The 19,285-nt window shown below is 35.0% G+C and overlaps 1 protein-coding gene across 2 annotated transcripts; it reads right to left on the bottom strand.

Moving 5' to 3' along the window:
• Nucleotides 1-2,218: 2,218 nt before the first annotated feature.
• On the bottom strand, nt 2,219-7,415 carry LOC122065969 (G-type lectin S-receptor-like serine/threonine-protein kinase RKS1). Of its 2 annotated transcripts, none has more exons than XM_042629795.1 (7): nt 6,049-7,415; nt 5,000-5,128; nt 4,608-4,831; nt 4,269-4,479; nt 3,472-3,709; nt 2,778-2,928; nt 2,219-2,674 (listed from the first exon to the last, which is right to left on the bottom strand). In XM_042629795.1, the coding sequence occupies exons 1-7, from the start codon at nt 7,334-7,336 to the stop codon at nt 2,387-2,389; spliced, it is 2,529 nt and encodes an 842-aa protein (XP_042485729.1). In that variant the 5' UTR covers nt 7,337-7,415; the 3' UTR covers nt 2,219-2,386. The 2 variants fall into 2 exon arrangements, with proteins under 2 accessions (XP_042485729.1, XP_042485730.1); XM_042629796.1 differs by having other exon boundaries at nt 2,490-2,674; nt 2,774-2,928.
• Nucleotides 7,416-19,285: the final 11,870 nt, after the last annotated feature.

Below are 19,285 nucleotides of genomic sequence, written 5' to 3'. Positions count from 1 at the left end.
TCGGACAGCTAGGCCTTCTTGAAAAAATAGATGAAAAAGAGGGTTCACGAAAGAAGTTGGAGAGACAGAGAGAGAGAGAGAGAGAGAGAGAGCAAAAACCAGAAAAAAAAAAAAAAAAAAAAGAAGAGCTTGACTGCGTGGAAAGAACGAAGGAGGATCCAAGGAAAATTTCATCTATCATCAATCTTGGCTGCTATTGCACTGAAATTGTTTAAAAAAAAAAAAAAATCTTTGAAATCAATTTATGTTGAGCACCTGGAAAACATCAATTTGTTTTATTTCAACAAGACCTATAAATTCAAAGGTCTTGGGATGTAGGAGATGGGACAAGATTGAGAGAAGCGGAAGTAGATCTGAGTTGGGACGATGGATAGAGAGAGAGAGAGAGAGAGAGAGAGAGAGAGAGAGAGAGAGAGAGAGAGAGAGAGAGAGAGAGAGAGAGAGGGGTGGGTTAAATGTAAACCTGGATTTGGGATGTAGGAGACAGGAAAAATAACTATTTGATTGGTTTTGACAGAGAGAGAGATAGAACAATTGCAGAGGGGAGAACATTGGCAGGGCAACGTTCCGACGTGACTACCGAGGTTGGAGATAGAATTAGGAGAGAGATAAGGTGTAATAGGTGTGGATTGAAGCTTTGAACATTTTCTCTCAATCTAACGGTTTTCTCAAATCCTACGGTTAAAATCTCGCTAACATACCTAATACCTGGGTATCGTGCTAGTATTCCTATCCCTCTCCATTTATTTATACATGGAAATTCTTGTTATCATGGAAGGTACGACTTAGTTGAGTGCTAATTAAGTTTGTCATTTGAAAAAAAAAAATCAATGATTTGATGGCCGCCAAAGTATCCTGAATTCCACACTATATTACTATCAAAACAGCATATTGTCAATCATTAAACCAAACTATCACCCAAAATTTCTTCCTCTTACTTTGTTTTCCATTTAGCAACAAAAACTGCATCATCAACCAAGAGTATTGCGCCAGTACACACCTATGAAAACTATTTTATGGAATTACATTATTACCCTTAAAGTTTGATAAGTTCATGACTTTTTCCGTTTACCCCTTATTTTGCACCAAGTGAAATTGCATTTGAATCCCTAAGGTTGTGTTTGGTAGCCAAGAGAAGAAAAGAAAAGAAAAGAAAAAATACACTTTTTGTACATTTTTTCTATGGGTTAAGAAGTTTTTTTTGCACTTGGTATGTCTTCACCTAAAGAAGATTCTTCTTTTCAAATTCAAAATTCCTCTTGGGAATTGTGAAATTTTTTTTCTCTTCAATTTTTTTTTCCAAAAACACAAGAAAATATGAAAACATAATAAGACAAAAAATAAATCATTACACAATGATTTCTCATCTGTCTATCTCTCTCTTAAAATTCAAATTTTTAATTTTTTTCTTTTCTCTTATTTTCTTCTCTTGGTAACCAAACATACAGTCTTTTTATTTTCTCACAATTTTTTCTCTTTTCTCCTCTTTTCGTTTCTTTTCTTTTCTAGATTCTTTTTTCTTTTCTTTTCTTCTCTTGGCTACCAAACATAGCAGCCAAGAGAAGAAAAGAAAATAAACGAAAAAAGAATGTAGAAAAGAAAAGAAATGAAATGGTGAAAAAATAAAAAGAGTATGTATGTTTGGTAACCAAAAGAAGAAAAGAAAAAAATTCAAAATTTTTGAATTTTAGGAGAGAGATAGACACATAGGAAATCATTGTGTAATCATTCATTTTTTGTCTTATTATGTTTTAATGTTTTCTTGTGTTTTTTACAAGATTTTTTTTTTCTTTTTTTGAGGAAAAGAAAACTTCACAATTCCCAAGAGGAATTTTGAATTTCAAAAATTGAATCTTCTCTTGGATGAAGACATATCAAATGCAAAGAGAAATTTTTAATCCAAGAAAAAAGTACAAAAATGTATTTTTTTTCTTTTATTTTATTTTCTTTTCTTTTTTTCTCTTGGCTACCAAACACAGCCTAAGATCGCTAAGGCAGTAGCCGTATTATTTTTAAAATTTTTGAAAAGAGTACTTTGCAAGTACCTAAAAGGTGAATCCAATTGGATGAAATATTTACTAATTGAAATATTTAATTTCACAACAAGGGAAAATAAACAACACTGGTCAAGGGTGCCAAGTAGCGTATTACTTTTAAAACATTTGAAAAGACAACTTTACAAGTACCTAAAAGGTGAATCCAATTGGATGAAATATTTACTAGTTGAAATATTTAATTTCACAATAAGGGAAAATAGACAACACTGGTCAAGGGTGCCAAGTTGATTTTGACTATTTACAACTTAAACTTCGTAGATGCATTTGCAAGACAATGGATTACTAAACTCTACGAGTCACCAATGTACATAGCAAAATGCGTGCACCTTCTATTGGGGATCTACCTCAGTGATCGTTACTTCATTGATAGAGGTAGATGAATCTTGGCCCTTGCTAGATCTTTTCACAATAAAAGCAGGCTGATTAGGGGTCGATACTTTGACTTCATTCTCCAACATGAAAATAACACTTGACATTGTTGGCCTGTCTGATGCACTTTCTTGCACACATAATAGCCCAACTTGAATGCACCTTGAAACTTCATGAGCAGGGTAGGAGTGATCCATTAATGAATCAACTATCTCTAATGCTCGACCTTCTTTCCATAGGTCCCATACCTGAAAATGTTTCATACAATCATCCAAACTTAAGGATTAATTGGAACTAACAATTTTTTTTTTTTAAGTAATAATGCAAAACAAAAAAAATGTACTTACTGACATGTTCTATTAAAATCGTTGAAGGATTTTCATGAACATATACATTGTTCTTCTTGCCACTAATGATCTCCAATAATAATACTCCAAAGCTAAATACATCTGACTTTATTGAGAAAATCCCTTGCATGGCGTACTCTGGTGACATGTAACCACTATATTGGCATGATAGAAAAAAGTTGAAGTTAATTAGGCCCACGAAGTTATATAATATTTTGTTAATGCAGTGGATGTTACCTTCGAAGTGTAATAATGATTTATGCAATGGATTAGATATGATCTAAATTTGCATGAACCGAACTAAAGTTACTTGACTTTCTACTCAAGGATTTAAGTCCCAGCTAGGTCCAGATAAATTAGACATAAGAATTCTTGTACTAGATATATGCTGGAAAAATGCCTAAGATTTGGATTCAATTAGAAACCAAAGAAGTTCAGGCTTGCCCAGCTAGAACCAAGACCATAATGTAGAACAAATATACCTTTAATATCCTATTTGGCAAAAAAATGACTAGTTCATAATTTTTTTTACATGGATGTGGACACGGTCAAGGCTCTCACAAAGGTGTAGGATCCAAATTTAGTTGAAACTCATCTAAGCCAGATTGAGTATAGACAGGAGAAATGACTAGTTCATAATTCTTGAACTGTGCTTGCTTTTTTTTCTTAGGAAAAAGAAGAATGAAAGAAAAGCTTACTATGTCCCAACCACTTTGGTTGTATTGGCTTGAATTTGGTTTCCTCCGAACATTCTTGCCATACCAAAATCTGAAATTTTAGGGTTCATCCCTTTGTCTAGTAGTACATTGCTAGCTTTCAAATCTCTATGAATGATTCTCAATCTGGAGTCTTGGTGAAGATAGAGGACACCTCGAGCAACTCCTACAATGATTTCAAATCGTTTTCTCCAATCAAGCAATGCACTCTTAGTCTTATCTGTACAAAATTTTGCATGAAATAATTAAAAGTTAATAATATAATGATCTTACATATAGTAAATGCTAGTCTACAAGACGTGGATGGATACTTTTTTTAATAAAAAAAGGAGATAATATGTAAAAAAAAAAAAAAAAAAAAAAAGGTATGAGGAAGCTACCTGCAAGTGCAGGTACATGCCAGTGGGTGCGGCCAATGCCATGGTTTGCGCAAACATCTTTAGCGCGGGGTAGTATAGTCTTTTCGCACCCATTGTGTCTTGATGTAGACACATACTAATAGGTAGCATTCTTTCTTTCTTAAAAATAAAAAAATAAAAAATAAAATAAAATAAATAAATTATTGGTCTTTATTGGTTAACCACAGTTGGTTTTTTCAATCCTGGCATCATCGGTTTTATCCTTTCCCCAATTCGGACTTCAATAAGGGTAATTTGATAGCCAAAATGTCAATTTATTTTGCATGCAAATTTTTTGCCTTTTCTATGCTATGCAGGATGGTGACACTATCTTATGGTTAAATGGAGATTATTCAAGGTGGTATATTGAGCGAAGCATACCGAAAATGAAACAATCCAAGCTTTTATTGGGCATGTACTCATAGATTAACATCTTTTCTTCTTCCTGGATGCTCCAAGCTAGGAGCCTAACCAAATTTCTATGTTGAAGTTTGGCAATCAATACAACTTCAGTTTTAAACTCTTCCATTCCTTGCCCTGAATTCCTGGATAATCTTTTGACAGCTATCTCCCTCCCGTTGAACAATCGACCCTTGAAATTGAGATCCAAAACCAATCACCCATTCAATCAGTAAAAAAATCTATTGTTACAAATAATAGAGCTTGGAATTCATATAAACCAAATGTTAATTGAGGATGCAATATGGGAAGAGAATCCACCTTATAGACAGGACCAAAACCGCCTTCTCCAAGCTTGTTATTGGAAGAGAAATTGTCCGTGGCTGCTGCAACAACATCTATTTCAAGAAACGGTAATTCGGGATTTGTCCCATTGTCTTCAAGCTCATTCTTTGCAGAGAAATTTGTAGAACTTCTTGAATTAGTTGTGAAATCAAACAAGAATCGGCTTCGTGGTTGCTGTCGCTGCCGCTTCTCAATGACCCCTGGTCGAGAATTGTTAAACATTCTTAGAAGTTGCTTAATACTTTGGTTTTGAGTGGATTAACTTGTGTAATCAAATCATTAGGAAAATGAGTTCAACCCACTAACTAGCCGCTTGGTGAAGCTACTAGAACAATAAGAAAAGTCCCTTTCTCTTTTGTTTTCTGTACCTTTTCTTTTCTTCAGCAAACGGTACACACATGCAGTAAGGAGAAGCACACCCACAACAAGACACACCGTAATAATCGCCACTGTCCGCTTCCTGTGAAGAAATTCTTTCTCTCTTCTTGCATGTGCAGCTACACGTAAAAGCATCATCAATAACTGATACTCATCCACAAGCCACAATCAATGTCATAAATTAAATTAGGGGAATTTACTGTCACTCTCTTACACTTGCCTCTATTAACTAAAATTCTTCTATTTTTTTTATTTTTTTACTGATACTCTCTTGCTTTTTGATTTTTACATCTCTTTCTTTCATTCTCTTTTTAAATACCTAAATTACCCTTTCTTTTCATTTGTAAACAATTACATTTTTTTTTTTCAAAAATTGATTGGTTTGAACCAAACCACTAACAAGTTTTGTCTCACCTAATCATCAAGGATATTGTAAATTCAAAAAAGAATAATTTTGTATCCGATCTATATCTATATCGATATCATATGTTTCAATTGGGTGCCACATGTTTTTTATTTTTTTTAATCCTTAAATTTTCTAAGATTGATATCAATCTAATACCAATAAAAAAATCGATTGCCAAATTTTTTATGATGGATGGGATTAAAATAATAATAATAATAATAATAATAATAATAATAATAATAATAATAATAAATAAGTAAACAACATCCCTGATGATTGGATGAGACAAAATAAAAAAATAATAATAAATAAATAAATAATATCTTTAAGGACATATCAACCATGTCAATATCCTTGATAATTGGATGAGATAAAACTTGTAAGTGATTTGATTCAAATCATATTTTAAACTAATCAATATGAAAATAAGTGTAATAGGTTACAAGTGAGAAGGAAGGGTAATCAGGTTATTTAAAAAGAGCAAAGGAGAAAAAGATGTAAAAATTAAAAAAAACAGGGCAATACCAATAAAAAAAAAAAAAAAAGAATTTTAGTAAATATAGGTCAAGTGTAGAGGAGTGATAGTAAATTCCTCATTAATGAAGTAATGAATGGATGTATGTAAATACGGACCTAGCTCCACTGCATCCACACGTAGGTATAAAGCATCGCCGCCGTTAGAAAAATACCGAATGTCCATCAATTTGTCATACCAAGCAACGCAGCCACTACCTCCACCGGTAATATCAGCAGGGGCGTACGCGGTGCAAGAGCAGTTCTTCAAGCATTTTTGCTCGCATTCCTTGAGACTCAGATTATTGTCCACAAGTACTGACATGGACGTGTCGGGAAGCTTCAAGCCTTCCAACTTCAAGAACCCGTCTCCCTTGCCACACCAAAGGTTTCTCTTCCTCACGCACCCATCCGACCATTCCCTCAGGTACCAGTTTATTGAAGACTTGGGTTGGAAACCGGGAAGACACGCGCACTCCACCGTGCTCTCCTGTATGCGACAGCTCCCGTAGGCCCCGCAGTGCCCGTAGTAGTCGCACTTATCGCTGGGCGACGAAAAGATTGTATTCCATCGACGATCTCTCTCTACCCAAGTCTTCCGCTGGATGGCCCCGGAGTCATCCAGCACGAATGGTGAGAAAATTGAGGAGTTGTACATGTCGTAGATGAAGTAGCACTCGTCCGTTGTCTTGACTAAAGCGTACCAGAAGAGGTAGTTCTGGGTCATCTCTGGGATCCCGCTGAGCCGTTGACCGTTCCAGGGACCGGTTCGCCAAACCGGGGCCGACCCCTCGTACAAGAAATGATCTGTTGAATCCCGTCGTGGGTCGAACTTGAACGAGTATATCCCGCGGCCAGGGTCATCTTTGGACTTCCAGGATATCAGGATCCGGTTCAGACCGGTTCTACGGTCAAATCCAATTTTCATGCCGGCAAGCGACATGTGTGTCGGATGGTCGAAGCTTTGCCATAAGATCACATTCCTACCGCCGCCGCTGTATAGAACCAGGTTTCCCGTGTTGAGGAGCTTCAGAAAGGTGGTATTGGAACTTATGGAGACATTGGTGGACCAAAGAGGACGTCTCTGATTGCTACGGGAAAAGACGACGAGATTCCCATCAAGGGCGAGGGACAGCACTCCGGAGGAATCGTTGATAGGGTTGTCTCTGTTGGCGACCCAAACCGCAGTTGTTTCAGGAATTTTGTGGAACCAAATCCCGACGTACCTGTAACTAGAATTGCCAGGGCTGAAAAAGCCCAACGCAAAATTGCTTCCATTGGAGACAAGTATTTGGCCATCGGTGATCGATTCAGTTGGGCTTAGGATATCAGTGGGAAAAGGGCTGGGGGCAGCCTCGTAGACGCAGAACTGAAAGAGGAGGAAGCATAACCATGTGAGAGGGAACATTTCATCCAATTGATCTTTTCTTCTCAACCACTGAATCACACTAGCGGTTAGTGATGAAGCAAAAATCGTTTAACAAATATGAAGAAAATGGTGTATTAGAGTGATTCTTCTAAAGTGGGATCTTCTAGCTATATAGGGGTGGTGCTATTCCCGCCGTATACAGAGGGAATGGTTCCCCTTAGGCAATAGGAGGGGGTCAAAATCGTCTATTTTTCTTCATCACTGTTTTTCTTATTTTGCTACCTGCAGAAGACGACATGTGGTATTACTTTAAGCGAACAGCCAAGATTGAGTTAAAAATCAAATTCACTTGTAAACTGGATGTAATCTTGACCGTTGACGATGAATTGGACACATGTCATCTTCTGCAACTAGCAAAACACAACAAAAATAGGAATAAGAAAAACAGACGTTTTTTTTCCATAGGAGGTGCCTACATTGCAACCTGTGGTTTATGAAAGCTGGATTGCTTTGGGCTTTTTATCGGCTATCCTGCTCGTTAGTACAGTTATTTCACATTGTGACAAGCGTATCGTTGGACTTCAAACCAAATTAATAAATAAAGTAAATTGACGTAGTTGACTATGGATAAAGACAATTCTTTTTTTTTTTTTTTTTTTTCTTTTTTGATTTATGAATGGATCCAGACAAATGGGGTTATTACTTTTTACAGATTACTCTAATTGGCCATTTCTACGAACTGAAGTTTGGAAAGCACAGACTTAAAAAGAACTAATAATTACCGGTGTCAATTGGTCGGGCCGGTCGGTCTGGGTCAGACGTAATGGGATTTGGTGGGTCTATACTCTTGGACCATGATCTATTTATTTAAGGAATGAGTCGATCTTGTATCAGGTTTGGTTGGGTTCCCAGCTTTAATTGGTTTTCTCTTAATCGGGCTACAATCAGGTTTTAAACAGAATAATGTACCAATAAAACTTTAAATGGGCCTCAAACGGTCTAAGATACTTTAATATATTTTATTAAATCATCAATAATTTAGAAAAGATAATTGATAGAAATATCAATATATACTCTATTCTATCAAAGAATCAAAATATACATATAAAGTATAAACAGTCAGGCTAAACGTGTCGGGTCAAGTCGGACTTATAAATGGGCCAGGCCAGTGGAGTGTCAATCAGGCTTACCATTTCACCATGTATTGCCTGTTTATAAATGGGCTGACCTTGAGCCTGACATGTTTAATAATTGGTATAGGTCAAGCCAGTCTTTAAATGGTCGAATCTAATCGGTCGAACTGATGCAGGCTTGGGATTGACACCCCTACTAGTAATGCGTATATCTAGGAGAAAGAGATGGGTTGTTGTCCTCCTCATAGGAATTGGGGATCCAATCAGTGAGCGTCGATTCTGACCAATAGAGTAGACCAGAATTAATTTCGATCCGTGGACCGATCCAATCTTTATTTTTGAAACAGTGCCTCATCAAGAGTCAGAGTCAGGGAGTCATGAGTAATGACACGAGAAGGAGCCTAGCAAGCAAGAGTACAGTCTGATCCCGGGTCTGGTGCATGTGCAAGTTGCACGTATGCTAGAAAGTTCTTTTTATATATTTGTTCGCTGCCCTCCAACTTCAGAAATTTGGATCAGCATCCTAAGATTTTTCAACTTGATATTGCCGAGATTTGATTTTATGGAAGGATTACACTTGGTGGAAAAGGAAGGTAACCGTTGCAGAGTTGAAGGAGATTTGACTGGCCATATTCATTTTAATTTTTTTTTTTTTATCAAATATCGATTAAGTGCAGCAAAAGGAAATTTGACAATGCTGATACAAGGGTGGAGTCTATCGTGAAGGATATTCAAGAAGTATCTCTGATATCTCATTCTAAAGTAGTTTCAATAGGGGTCTTGTAATACCTTGTCCTAAGATTTATTAATAAATTATATTTTGTGGTGAATCTTATAGGATAGACCTCTGTTAGTTAAAACGGGAACGGCAAAAAAACATTGTTCGGTACGGGCATGTTTTAAACGGATCAAAACGTGAACGGAACGGTCAAAAATTCGGTCAAATACGGTAAAAACGGGAAAAAATAAAAAACGGACGATACGTGTTTTAAACGTTTATATTTAAATAATACGGTCTCAAAAAAACGGCAATATATGGACATAAATTGGCATAATAATTCTCTAAATACCTAGATAACAATAAAAAAAATAGCCCCGTTTTAAACGTTTCTATTTTAAAACGTTTATATTTTTCAAAATCCGTTTTTTTACTGTCAAAAAAACGGGACGGCGTTTAAAACGGCAAAAAAACTTTCAATAGCCCCGTTCCCGTTTTTTACCGAATTTCTGTGAAAAATTCGGCAAACGGCGTTTAAAACGGCAAAAAAACGGGACGCCGTTTTAAACGCGTTTTAAACGCGAATTAACTAACTAGGGGATAGACACCGAGATTTCTCCCTTTTGATGGTATTATGGGATTTGTGAAGTGTAAACAACATAGGTAATTGAGAATTACCTTTACGAATTCAATTTAAGTTATGTATAACAATGTGTGTAGATTATATAATTGTCATATGCCTCTATTACTAAGGGATTTAATGGTCTAATGGTTGTATGGTTGCTTTTGAAAGCTAAGATTGTGGGAACAAGTCTCCTTAAGTGCTATTCACCTAATTTTTTTACTTTACAAGGTGGCAATCACATATTGGCTCTAGGAGAGGTGGTCAAAGGGTAGGAATGAGATTTCATAATTTCTAATCCCATTGGTATAGATAATTGGAGATACTGAAAGTATAATGGACAAATCGTATTGAATATACTATTCAAGGGTACCATAAATAGTGACATGGTAGTGATATGCAATGAATCCTATTGGTAATGAAATAGGTGGATAAGGGTATTATGAAAACTCAAAATTTGATTTCTTTCACCTATGTTTGTAGAAAAGGGGGAAGGAAATCAAGGAGATGAAGAACAAAAGAAGAAGAATGAGGAAAGAGTGCTAGTGTAGGAGCTTTTCCATACCTCATTTTGAGGCCTGAGCTCTATCAAGGTGGGAATTTCTATTTACCTTGCATGTAAGAGATTTTGAAAGAATTAAAAGAGAAGTGAAAAAAGTGGGAGAATGAGTTGGGATGAGAGAAGTGGAGATCTAAATGGGGAAACAAGAAGAGGGTTGAGATCTTATTTGAGATTAGAAGATCTAGTTACTTTTATTTTTGTTTGAATTTTACAACATGTGTTTTCTTAAATGGGGGCTGAAGATGGGAATGGTGAGGAGATGAAAAGCTAGAGAATTCTGTTTTTTCAGAATCTTCCTTTGCACATATCCCATCTTCAAGATGATTTTCAAGGTCTTTTTAGTGGGTTTCTAAACATAAATTGAGAATGAAAGTTGTATTATTATAAGTCCTTGAACCTATGGAATTAGAAGAAAATCATTCCGACTTGTATCAAAGAAGTTATGATCATTTTCTTAAGACTACTTAAACTTGTATTATGTGCAGGACCTGTGCAAACACACTGACTTCAAGCCAAATTATGAGACTCTTTCAATGTATTTCAGAGACAATTTTCTCATGAAAGTTATAGGACTGTGAAATAGAAAACTTTTAGCTTGGGAAGCAAGTGATTTCAAGCTATGTACATGAAGTTATGGTCATTTTCCTAACCTTATCCGAATATGTTTCTTCTAAACATACTTTCTTTAGCTGAAATTTAGGAGAGCTAAAAACCAAATTTTATTTCGATTTAAGACCCAATTATTTTGCATGTAATCATCAATAATCTACAGAATAATCCTGCAAAATTCAATTTCAAATAGAGTCTGGGAAGGAAGGCTTGTAACATAAGATTTGGAGCTACTCACAACATATGCCCAGAAATTTTAAACCTTGTATTTTGGACTTGAGACAAATGAAGGCATATTAACTAAATAATGGTATGATCCTATAATGGAGTTTAGTATGGAATAAGTATCGACACAAATAAATGGGAATTAAATGAAACAAGAAGGCAAAGGATGTGTAGCCCTCTGAGAGTAAATTACCAAATGCAATGTACATAGATGCTATTGCAAATGAGGGTAAATTAGAGAACTTATTAAGTTACTGTTATGACATGGTGGACTGTTATAAGGGTCACATAAGCTTGGACAGTGAAGAAACCTTATTAATTATGATGTTACTCCTATGTAGGACATCTCCATTGTACAAGTGCTATCTGGCTTTGGAATTTGTAACTGTCAAGAAAACTTAAGGTGAGTGGGACTGATCTAGTTATCCTCTCCGGTTACATGATGGATGTCTATATGTATTATTTACTATTTTGATATGATAAATGGCACGATGATAGCCTTTAAGACTATTTGTCCATGTATTATGGAATGCTTGCATGGTGGAATTGCAAAATGGGATGTTGTGATTGAAGTTATTATTATGAGATGAATGAATGTTTGTGGGGATACATTGCATAGTTAGCAAATTCGGATTCGAGAATTATTCGGGCGGAGAATTATTCGGAATAATTCAATTGATTAATTTAAGGATTCGGTCAAAAAAGCTTATTGGGGTTTTTTTTTTAAATACTGTTTAAGTGGACCGAATAATTCGGTTTAATCCGGTTCGGTCCGAATTATTCGCGTTTTATATTCACTTTTGAAAAAATCGTGAATTTTACCTAATTTTATTTTTAATTCGGATTCGGTCAGAATTTTTGATTAAATTCGGAAAAATTCGGTTCGGCCGAATTGATAACACTGATACATTGTGTATATGAAATGAGAAATGCAATTGTGGCTACATTATAAAATGATATGCAGCTATGAGTTATGGTTCTTTGTGTATTGAGAATGTGGTTAGGTTATGTACCTCACCTAGCGGGGGAAGAACGAGTGAGTGTATAGTGTTGAGATATAGTTGACATAAAGTGATGGATCACTGTAAGATCATAGTTTTATGACAATGATATGCATTGCTTGATATACATATGTAGAATGATATAAATATAGATATAATAATATTTTATTATTGTCTGTGCCGGTGTGAGTATACCTAGGGAGGTTTCTCTCATTGAGCGATCGAGCTTACCTCATTATTATATATATTTTTCTACAAATAAAGATCAAGGCTATAAGACCGGGAATGAACCAGCCATGTGGATGAATATTCCATTTGTTAGCTAATTATTGTTGATTTTCTTGCAATTAATGGATGTGTTGTATTTCTCAATGGAAATGTATAGTTTTAAGGGATTTGAATAGTAAGTATTGCCACCAAGGAAAGATCTTGACACTCTAATGGAGTGGAACTCTATGTAATATTAGAAAACATTTAATTTTTAATGGAGGATATTACAAGTTAAGTTTTTTATGAGTTGTCATATCTCTTGATCATTTGATCATCGCCCACGAGGGTGTGACCATACCCTTATCCCGGGTTTGGGGTCACTATATGTCTGATAATTTCAAAGGCTTTTGGTATCAAAACAATTAGTCGCCCTCCTCATCAATTGGAATTTTATTGGGTATAACCTCTTCCTAATTGGATAAAGCTGAATGTTGATGGATGTTCATTGGGAAACCATATATGAGTAGGGGCTAGTGTTGATTTTCTGAAATCAATGCCGTGTTCAGGGGTATTCAACTTGCAAAGGAGATCCTGCCAAAAAAAAAAAATACCTTGCAAAGGAGAAAGGTATTTGTCCTTTATGGATTGAATGCGATTTGAAAGCGGTGGCTAAGTACTTCTCAAGAAAAAATTCTCCTTAGATTTTTGTGCATCATTGGAGCCATTTGGCGAGTTATCTAACTTCAATTCAGTGTTATATATCTCATTTCTATCATGAGATTAATTTGGTAGTAGATGCGCTTGCTAAAAGGGCTAGAAAGTCCAGTAGATCTAATTAGTGGGATATTTCGCTGGATTTCATTTTTTTGGATATATCTTGAGAATAATTGCATTGTCCTAGATATAATTCAGCTGATTTGTGGATATTATTTCTTTTTTCTACCGATGGCTGTGCCAAATGTGGGGATTTAAAATAATTTTAGTTGTAAATGTACCCTCTAAGAATGCCTAGACATTAATCATGTATTATATTTATTATCTTAATTCTATTTTGCTGACCATTACCGAACAAAAAAAGCTGCATGTATGCTAAACATATGTCTCATCTTCTACTATTTAGGGTACAAAAGGATCATTTTAGAAAAGAAAAAAGTGTCCAACACTGAGTGTACATGTGCACACAAATGTGCATTGGATCCACGGTCTCAAGAGCAGTGTATTTTAATTATAAGTGGGTCAATTGGTCCGTTTAGTCTAGTTTATCGAAACCAAACCATTTATTTAAATTTGACTTCAGTTCACTTTGATCCGGTTTGATTTCGGTTTTTATTGATTTTCTCTTATTGGGTTATTTTTTGGTTCAATATATGTTTGATTTCGGTGTTACAAGTATATAAAAAATGACAGATGGTTTCATTTGCCTGAATTTCGTACAGTCAATAGTACTCTTGAGTCGTGTTCGAATCTCTTAGTATTGGCAGCATGAATTCTAAGGCTTCCGTTTCTTCCATGACCCTTCCACTAGCAAAGCACCAGCACCGTGGCGACTTGACCTCCTGTTTCTCCTTCCTCCTCTTGCAAGTTTGAACCCGTAAAATTGGCTGCACAAAATGCTTCATCTTCTATTTGGCCGGTGTTACCACTATCTATTTGTAATGAACTTTTGTTTGATGCTCAATGTAGACCAAGGTTCCATATCTCATGAGGTTAATTCTGGTTGCGAGTTATGTTCCTACTAGTGGCAATGCTGGAGATGGGGGTCTCTACTTTGGAACATCTGTTGGAGTTTTGATTGGGTTGTATCTCTATTCTATGTACCTTCGTATCCTTTTGTGTTCTCTTTTTTTAATACAAATAACCTATTAACGGGAAAAAAAATAGTTTCAACCCCTACAACACACTAACCCAATTTCTACTTCTGTTCCTTCTACAACCCCCACCACGGAACCCCCTCGGCCTTCCCACTTTCATTCACAAATTACCATCACACAAAAGAACTATAAAACCCATGAGACTATGACCACTGTACTATCATGTGGGTGATTTTGATTTCCCTTAATTTAATCATTCATAGTATGATATACTACATGTTACTTGGATTATGTTGGCAATAAATTCACGGTCTGTCTGCTACAATACGTTGATAGTAAAAATTTCTCCCGTAACCGAACCTGTAGAAGGATCGTATTGAGATTGCAGGCGTGCCAGAGTCGTTCAGACTCAAGAGAATGTTTCTGACTTCTAATAAGGAGATGTGAGCACTTCTCTTGCTTCGATCGCTCCTAGGACTTTTAATATTCATTGCAGAAACATAATGCAAGTATTGGAAAAATGAAGACAAATGATAGTAACTCATAGACAAGAAGAAATATGATCTATTGTCTCTGTTGATATTCAACATATTAAAAATACGATCCATTGTCTCTGTTGATGAACATACCAAAAACAAGATCTACTGTCTCTATTGATAATAAAGATACCAGAAACGTGATATGTATCTCTATTGATGTTAAACATACCAGAGACGTGATCATTACACTATGAAATGAAGTACATAACTTGAAAGAAGTACATGACTTCAAAAGAAAAATTCAAAGGAAAAATTATAATATAAAAGAAGGAAGAAAAACGACATGAAAGAAAAAAACGGAGTGAAAGATAGACGTGATGTCTGAGTTTGTTTGATCTGTTGATGATTATCTCCTTCTTCCACCAAAGTTCTTTTTATAGTTTTATTTGAAAGATCCTACTCTTTTGGTAATTTCATAACTGCAAGAACCCATGTACTTAGTGGGGTAGTTATTGGAATTACACCCTCTTAATTGGTTGTAATTGCCTTAAACACTTCCCTGGAACTGAACCACGTTTGTACGAATTATGCTAATTGACAATCGATCAAGCTGACCGAAAAGTCGGAATCAGTTAGTTGACCGTAAAAAATCACAATCAATCTATCGACCGTAAAAAGTCACAATCAGTCAGCTGACTATAGTTAGAAACGGTCAATTCATAATTCAAGCTCTTCATTTTCAGTCAAGGTGATTGAAATTTTACGTAGAACCAACTAATGTTGGTATGAATTCTATCTCTAGGACCTTTTCGTTCAACTACCAGTCCTTTAATATAGGTTCCTTATCATTTGATTGGTTAATTGTTGTATGCATTGACCGTAAATTGTCTGGTTCATAAAAAAAATCAGATTATGGTTCCAATAGATTGCCAATTTGGTTTTCAAGATATGTAGATGCTAATAGTCTAGTAAATCCTTTACCAAAAAAAAATAGTCTAGTAAATCCTCATTTGGTTCGAAAGTTAATGTCAAATTCACATGTTTTTATTTTCTAAGATGCACTGGTTGTCATTACTTATTCTCTTTATCTCTAACTTCTCTCTCCTCATCAACGATACTTTTATTAAGGGTGTTAATCGGTTCGGTTTTGATTTAAATGGTGCGGATTGGTTCCGTTCACATTTATTTGACTAAAACCATAATCGTACCATTTACTAAACGGTTCCACTTTCTGAAACCATGACCGTTTAGTAAACGGTTTCGATTTCCACGGTTTCTAAACGGTGTCGGTTTCATGGTTTTAAACCGTTTCGGTTTCGATTTATTCCATATGGTTTGTAAAACGGTTTACAATCGGTTTGATATAACTTGCAACCATCTCTAAACTGAAGATCATAAGCTTATCAAAAAATAATTGGCAACCACAAATAAGAGATTCTATATTAATGATGGTATGCCTTAATTTGATAATCTAGTGCTATTTCTTTGCATGGTCATTCTCAAACATTTATAACTAATATCATACAACATCCAAATCCAGCTTTCTACAACATAAAATATTAAAATGACAGGTGGTTCAGCCAAAATATCTCATCTATGATAACATATAACATAGTAACATATATGGATTACAAGTTCATGATCTAAAGCCTAAACTTGAACTGAATTACAATAAATCATACCAAAGTAGGATGAACACTTAATTTAATTGTTAATAGTTATACGGATCACTGCCCCTTCTTTATTTAATTGTTATACAGATTAATCAGGTCGGTTTAAACGGTTTCAATTCGGTTTGAAACCAACGGGTTCCGCGGTTAAAACCGACCCAACCCATTTAGCTAATCGGCCTGAAACTTGAAACCATAACTGCACCATTTACTAAATGATTTTACAGTTTCAATGTAAACGGATCGATTCGATTTCAGTAAACGGTTTCAATTACAAATTCACATTCTTAACTTTTATGAGGATGTGTGGAATGGAGCAATTCTGTTCTCTTCCTCACCCTACTTTAATTTATCTTACACTTTTTTTTTTTTTATTGGTGAGGGTGTGGAGTGGTTGGTTTCTACTGTGCATCCTTCTTTCTTCCGTTATTTGTTATTGTCCTAGCTACTAGTGCAATTAATAGTTTCCTAATTTTGTAAGTTTTTTTCTCTAAGACAACAACAACAAATTCAGCTTATCCTAACTTAATAGGGTTGGCTACATGGATTCATATAAAATAAAATAGAAAAAGTCCAAATAGAAAATGGAAAGGGAAGATATGAAAAGATGAGAATAAGAGCAAAGAGGCATAGCCCAGCAAGTTAGGAAAATTTCAGTTAAATGAGGTTGACTACATGAATCATTGGCCTCCAATAAGCTCTATCCAAGGTCATACTTAGGACAAGACTAAGACTATGCATGTCATTACTCACCACTTCGCTTATGACCATTTTAGGCCTGCCCTAAGCTCTTTTGGCTCATTCAATCTAAATTAGATCATTTCTCTTTACTGTGGTGTCATTCGGTCTCCTTTAAATATGGTCATACTACCTTAAACGATTTTCGCAAAGCTTGTCACTGATCAAAAAAATTTCTTAATTTGCAATAATATGTTCATTCTTTACTTTTCTTTCCTAATTTTCTTACACATCCATCTTAACATCTTCATCTCAGCTACTCATAGTTTCTCTAGATGATTCTTCTTAATTGCCCAACATTTTGACCCATACATCATGACTGATCACACAAGAGTCTTTTATAATTTTCCCTTAGCTTTAAAAGGATATACTGGTCAGACAATGCTTCGGACACACCTCTCGACTTCATACATCCCATTTTAATACTTTATAAACTAATATCCTCTATGTCATATTCTTTATTTATGGTTGACCCTAGATATATAAAATAGTCATTTTATGGGATCTCCTTCTACTCAATTTTCATCATTTTATTATCCAACATAGAGTGGCTAAAGTTATACATCATATACTCTGTCGTTGATCTACTAATCTTAAAATTTTTTGTTCCCAAGGTTGATCTCCATAGCTCTAACTTAACGTTAATCATTACTTTAATCTCATCCACTAAAAGACTGTCATCTACAAAGAGCATATACTAGGAGACCTCGTCTAGAATGCTATTAGTTAACTTATCCATGGTAAGAGCAAACAAATAGGGGAGGCCAATCCCTGATGTAATCCAATTGTAATTGGGAATTTCTTACCTTGACCTCCTACAAATCTCACACTAGTCACCACGCCCTTATATATGTCCTTAATCATATATTAAATATGTATTTGGCACCTTTCTCTTTATTGGGACATGTCCGATGAAATCTCAAGAAACTCTGTCATATGCTTTTTCTAGGTTAATAAAAACCATGTGGAGATCCTTCTTGTGGGGTCTATAATTTTTCTATGAGTCTCCTCAGTAAGTAGATAGTCTTTGTTGTAGATCTACTTAGCATAAATCCAAATTGGTTCTCTGAGATCTTAGTCTCTTCTCAGGCGAGCTTCAATAACTTTCTCCTATAGTTTCATAATATGATTCATTGGTTTTGTGCTTTTATAGTTATTGTAACTCTAGATATCACAATTTTTTTTTGTAAACTAGAACTATAATGCAACTGGCATCTTCGTGGGGTTTTTCACACTTCTACTACTTCTACTAGGATCTAGAAAAACAACTTAATAGCAGTATTGATAGATAAAGATGTGATTGTTGCATTCTATCTAATTATGCTTCTTTCTAACATTATCTTATCATTTTGAGGGGATTAATCTTAATTAATATTATATATAGAAATCTTAAAAGAGTGAGAAATGATTTTAAATTGAAAAGTCATATATATATGGATTTAAGTGTTTATGAAAACATGAGAAATTCTTAAAAAATGAAAAATTAGAATTTAATTACAAGCAATCAATTTTAATATGGGCACCGAATTTTTGAAAAGTACTATCACTATACCATTTGTTTAATTACCATATGTATCTATGCCCATATTGGCGTTCCTGAACATGCTATAACTTAGGTCAAAGATGAGACCACGAGGAGTAATTATCGGCATATGGCGAGTGACACACGGCATTGAGCGTTCGGCATACGGCAAAGGACATATGTCATGACGGGTCACTTGTCATAATTCATCCCATACGGCATAAATTGTAAGCCATCCACGTGGGTTTCCCCTGCCATATGGGCATAAGGCAGAAATGGAAATAGAGTAGAAGGAAATGAAGGTTGTCAAGATCAAATTATTTTTTTTCCAAATCAATAACCTAAAAGATCTAGGATAGTGAATCGGTCTCCAACCAATGGGGTTGGTAACCTAATAGTGAAATTTTTTTCAATTCATCATTGTTTGAGTCGATTGATTATGGATTTTGATTGATTTTGACATTCAAGGGTGAAGGGTGTATCAAGTGTATAAGACTTTTGTCATCACCATAGCTATTAAATTCGGATTCAAAAATTATTTTGGTGAGGAATTATTTGGATTAATTTGTTTTATTAATTCAACGATTTAGTCAAAATATCGATAAGAAAAAACAGAAATAATAAAATTCGAGGTCGGATTTAGATTAAGAAATTATTCGTTTACAAAAAAAAAAAGCGGACAAAAAAT

The sequence above is a fragment of the Macadamia integrifolia genome, unplaced genomic scaffold (assembly GCF_013358625.1).
Source record: "Macadamia integrifolia cultivar HAES 741 unplaced genomic scaffold, SCU_Mint_v3 scaffold2168, whole genome shotgun sequence".
NCBI classification, from domain to species: Eukaryota; Viridiplantae; Streptophyta; class Magnoliopsida; order Proteales; family Proteaceae; genus Macadamia; species Macadamia integrifolia.
The sequence above is the reverse complement of the archived record's forward strand: the minus strand, read 5'-3'. Positions and strand labels throughout refer to the sequence as shown.